Here is a 5,802-nt window from a genome sequence, read left to right on the forward strand (position 1 = left end):
TTTTATAAATAAACTGAATATTTTTATTTATCTTAAATAAATCATCATTTCAAATAATTTACATTGAACAATTTAAAAAAATTTTAGCTGTGTCAAGAAAAGTTCCAGTCGAAATACTTAAGCTGGCCGAGTGTGTTGCAGATGCAAGAGCGTTACTTCGGCATATTCTTTCCGATCAAATCCCGTTAAATACACTTCAGTCTTGCAATGCGCCACATAACATTTCCTCGACAACCTCTCTAATCAGCTTAGTTCACACAGTGCTTGAGGAATGTCATCAAACATTTCTAGGATGTTTTCATGCATTTTATCCAAGTTCTCAGTTGAAATGGAGAGGACTTTGTGATCTTTTATTAACAGTAGATGTGGTAAAGTATTTATTTTGTATTATTTACAACATTATATTGTAAACTGTGATAAATACGATATTTGAAAGTAATAAAAAGTTGTAAATATATTATAATAATTATAATTCATATCTCAATTATGTTATTCATTTAGACATGAGTTAAAGAAATAAGATAATAATCTAGCATAAATGAGAGGATTTTATGGATAGGTAGGGAAAAATTAATAGGGAGAACAGTATTAATAGTAAAATAAAAATTCAAAGTGGAAGTAATGCGTACAAAAGATCTTTTTGGAATTTGCCATATCTGCAAACTCATACATTGAATAATTCTGATACATAAATACTTTGTAAATGTGGCTCTGCACGTTCAGTATGAAACTACTCTGTGATGACCAATATTAAGTACATTCTCCCCACTTGATTTGCACAATATACTGACAAGGTATGGGAAATGGCAAATACCTGTACCAAATATTTGTCAAGTGAAGTGAGAGTGAATCATCCACACTACTTGATACTGACCAAATATTTGCCCAGCTTTCAGCAAATACTGGATTTGTGGATCTATCTTAACACAAATAACTCATATGTTTGTGATAAATAACTTGTTACTCTCACTGATGTCAAGAAGATATTTTTCAAATAATGTGAACAATGAACAAAATAAAAAAAAGGAATTTGTCTAGTATTGTCATTACTTTTATTTTGAATTTTTTAAAAATAGTATATTTTTATTACATATTTTATTGTTTATTTTACTACATATTTTTTATTTCTGAACAGATACAAGTGTTGTTTTTAATATATTTGTAGATTTAGTACACACATTTAAAAATATGTAAACAATTATGATTATTTTATAGGATTTCATTCTTTTGTAGCTACTTTTTTTGGCTGTTTAATTGGACTTATTGCACCACAATTAAATAGCCAAAAACGTAGCTATCAAATAATAAAATTCTACAGATAAAAGAACCAGAAGCTTTATGAATAAAAAAATAGTAATAATAATTATGATTTTGTTTTGGTTTTTTATAGCATTTATTTTAATTAATTTTTCTCATAATATATAATGCATAATGAATAAATGTTAATATATAATTATATATTTTAGCCTTGGGCAGAAGATTCAAGAGAGAATGATCATCTTTTAGCTGCTGTTTTAGCATCGTTATGTGGTCCTTCTATTCGTCTGACATCAACTCTTCCAATTAATTTGGATCAAGACATGATGACTGAAGGTATTGTTCCCACTACACCCGATGGAAGTACAGAAAATTCTATTCTAGGAAATGGACAAAATCAAGAAATGTCAATTGGAATTGGAAGTTGTGATAGTCTACGGTACCCAGTATTAACAGAATGCATGATAACGAGAACAGAAGTAAGATTCATTCTAAAAAAGTTTGTTATTATTTTAATTAAATAACTTTAACATAAACAAACAGGTTAACAGTTTATGCTAATATTTTTTTTAAATAAATTAACTTTAAAAATTTGAAATTTAATTCAATATTTTAAGAAAGTTCTAAAACTAAATATCATAAATAAATAAAAAACTCTAAAATATTAAAGTTTTACTCACAAATCACTTGTTGTTTGAAATTATGTTAATTAAATATATAAACTGTGTATCTTTTGTAGTTACTTAGATACAATGATATTAATATTCAGTAATGAGTTAGTAAAACAGCTGAGGCCACTAAGTTTTCAAATACCTTATTACAATATTATGATATGGTAAAAAGATAATACAGAAATAAATTTTAATAATTTGGAATATTTGAAAGTATATTGTACTAAATTTAGCATAAGCTGGCAATCTAATTATTTATCTTTAGACCAAATTGCTTTGAATGGCACAGCTTGTTTAAAGTGGCTTTTGTGAAAGCAACTTTAAACAACCTGTTAACTAGCCAATTGCTTTGAATTGATTATTAATAATAGCCAAGTTCTAACACAAAATTAATCCAACATAAATTGGTATTCATAGCTTTATTTCTTGACATATGTGATGATATCATTTATAGATTTTTATGCATTTATCTTCATGGTATTTTTCAGAATAAATGAACAGAAATTATTTTTTCACTGGATAGATAGAAATTTTATAAGCATGCTATATATAAATATTATAGATAAAGCTCTTATTGACTTGTTAAACATTGACTTTATACTGTATTTTGAAGACACATGGCTAATTTTCACCATTTATCTTTATTTAGTTGCCATGTGTCTTCAAAATACACTATAAAGTCAGTGTTTAACAAGTCAACAATATGAAAAAGGACAGTGTTTCAGAAAAAATACAGATAAAGCTCTTTTTAGTGAAAAATGTATTGAAAAACTATTTAAAGTAAATATTTTTTTTTTTTTTTGAGAAAATTATGATTTTCTTGATATTTTGTTCTATTTTATGTATGATGATAATTTTTAGTTACTAATTAATTAAAATATTGAAGAATGCTGTTAAGAACTTTGGATGCTGTCCTGTGTTCAGAAACTTGCTATATTATGGATGGAAAAGCAAGAAGTGTTTTGTTTTTTTTTCCTTTCTGATATTTAGAAAATTGTTTTTATTTTTTAGTTGGATATATTATGTTATATGTTTTATGAGAATTTCTTAAGTATTTGGCAACCAAGTAGTTTAAAAAGGAAGGTTGGATTGTCATGGAATATATTTTGGAACATCAAAATAAGTAAAAAAGTGACTGTCTTGATAGACACCTTTTGACTTTTCCAAAATTGAAAATATATTTTTTTCGTCTTACTGTTATAACAGTGTACCAATCTAAGATGTACACAATAAGGATTTTTCTGAGTTCTATATAACACTGTAATACTAGTATAAATTTATTTAAATTAATCATTGTTTTTTATGTGCAATCTGCCAGTGTCAAGTTTGTTCATCAGTAATATAGAGTAGAAAATATTTGTATAATTTTAAATATTATTTCATAAAATTAAACAGCACATGTTTTAATTATAATGTATACATTTCAATACAATACATAATTATATACATGAACAAACTGCTTCAAACAAATAATCAAATAGCAAATGTCTTTGCTAATTTATCATCATTACACCTAACAAAGCAAAGTCTGTAGCAGTGACTGTTTAGTTAAACTTGTTTTTTTCTTTCTGTTTGTGATTGAAGATTGAAGACTAGTCAAAAATGTTTGCATATTTCTCTAATATTTCAATCAAACAGTTCATTTCTATGTTCAGTTTATTTTTGAAATGTAACTTATTGTTATAATTATGTATATAAACCTATGGAGCAGAGCTGGCCAAACTTTGTTATGAAGTAGCCATGTATTGTCTGTCAGAAATATGATAGCCACATTTTCTGTTGAAACCATAATTTATATAATAGATATGTATTCCCATATATTTAATTATTATAATTAAATATGTGGGAGCCACAGTAAGGGTCTAGAAGGGCTGCAGTTTGGCCACTGTGGCTGTAGGGTTGATTTTATAGCTGAAAATATTATTAATATAAAAAATTAAATTATATTTAAAATTAAAAAATAGCTTTATAATCTAGAACACAATTATTCTAAACTTGTAATATGAAAGTAAAATTAAAAAAATATATATATATATATATATTTACAGAGAGAAGGATGCCATCCTGGACCATGTAGTTTTAAAGATGTTTTGGATCATCTTTTAACAATAGTTGTTCAACCTGTTAAAGTAATGTTGAGACAGGTAAACTTTTTCTATTCAATCAATAACATTTTTTAGATTATTTTGATAATATAAAACTAAAATTAAACACAACAAATTTGTTAAAATATTTTTTGATATAAACTTACATGATAGTGACTTAGAATAATCAAGAAATTACTGTTCACTAATACAATAAAAATGTTAGCTTCTATAGTATATACTAGGGGTGGCTAAAAATTGACATGCTAGGAGCAATATATTGCTTATTAGTGATACTAGAGCTGCATCCTCTATTAGAATCTTATACTTATGTTAGTAGTATGTACCAAGTTTGTAAGAAAAATTATATAAGCGTTTGAAAGCTGAATAAGGCTGTAGAAGAGATCAATTTGACCACCACAGGTATATACTACTATAGAAACTACATACATTGTATTTTAAATTGTAAGTTTTAATGTCATGCATCCATAGAAGTTATTAAATGATAATGACAATTTCTGTATTAAGTATGAAAGTTTTTAATACGTTTCTTATCATAATCATAATGTTGAATTATTGAGTTCATATAAAGTCACCTCTATGCAAATATCAGTCCATTAGATGTATAATGCTTGAATAAAAGATGATATATTTTTAACTCAAGTTATATAAAGTTTCAAGAGCCCAGTAAAAAAGCAATTTTACTTAAATGCAGAAATCTTAATTTAACACTATATGATTTTTTTTTTTTTTTTTCTTTTAAGCTACTAAGCTTTATTTGAATAAAACTTAATTTAACTTTTAGACAAAATGAATCTTGGTTTCACTTTTATTTGAAGGTGAAGCTTAAAAGCTTGAAAAAAATATATAGTGTAACATTTGAATAATGTTAGTTTTTCTATACTGTGCTATGTAGCAACGATGCCCAAACTGTGGCTCGTGAGCGGCATGTGGCTCTTCAAGAGCTTAATTGTGGCTCAATTAATAAATAAAAAATGTTTGTTATTTTCTAAAATTTTATTACAAACATCACAAATTCATAAACCTTCAATTAGCAAAGAGTAAATTAAAAAAAAATGTGATAACTATGTAAAAATTATGAAAATAAATCCATTTTAATTCTGAAATTTTTTTATTTTTATACCAAGAACATTAGGTATGGCTCCCAATATTTTCAAATAGGTAACTAGGGCTCTTACAGCAAAAAGTCTGGGCACACCTGCTATGTAGTATTGTACTTCTATGCTAAAATATAGTATATATAGTATAATAAGTAAAAGTATTGTTTACTTAGTTTTTAGACTTTCTATTAAGTACTCTAGCAGCTGATACTATTTTATACATGATGTCTAAAACTTACTCTAAAGTGAGAAATTTGTAATGGCATCAAAGTTATATATCCAATATTGCATACAAGACCTGTAAGTTATATGCAATATTGTATGTATAACTGGTCAAGTGGTACTGAATGTACAACTTAGTTCTTGTATGCAATATTGTTTATATATAATTTAATGTCATTACTATTTTCTCATTGTAGAGTAACTTTTCAGATATCCCGAATGTTCTTACTTTATAATTATACTAGCAGACCCCGCCACGCCTTGTTGTGGCTCAAAATGTATCTATTATAAATGTATAACACTTCCCCCGTGGGGGAAAATTTTTCGAAAAATTTTTTCTTAGTGTACATTCTCTTGACGTACCCTATTAAAACGCAATCAAAAGCGCAAAAACCCGCATCTAAAATAGTATAATAGAAGCCAAGTTTTTCACAGTAAGCCTTAATC

At 26.5% G+C, this 5,802-nt stretch overlaps 1 protein-coding gene across 1 annotated transcript in view; it reads left to right on the forward strand.

Moving 5' to 3' along the window:
• The window catches only part of LOC111637900 (E3 ubiquitin-protein ligase MYCBP2-like), a 263,246-nt gene that overhangs the window by 77,273 nt on the left and 180,171 nt on the right, over window positions 1-5,802 (forward strand). Inside the window, 3 exon segments of the mRNA XM_023383504.1 lie at window positions 88-368; window positions 1,467-1,736; window positions 3,977-4,072. Of these exon segments, the coding sequence (XP_023239272.1) occupies window positions 88-368; window positions 1,467-1,736; window positions 3,977-4,072 (647 nt within the window).

This window comes from Centruroides sculpturatus, unplaced genomic scaffold (assembly GCF_000671375.1).
Source record: "Centruroides sculpturatus isolate CEXI.00-Female unplaced genomic scaffold, Cexi_2.0 scaffold1120, whole genome shotgun sequence".
In the NCBI taxonomy this organism is placed as follows: domain Eukaryota; kingdom Metazoa; phylum Arthropoda; class Arachnida; order Scorpiones; family Buthidae; genus Centruroides; species Centruroides sculpturatus.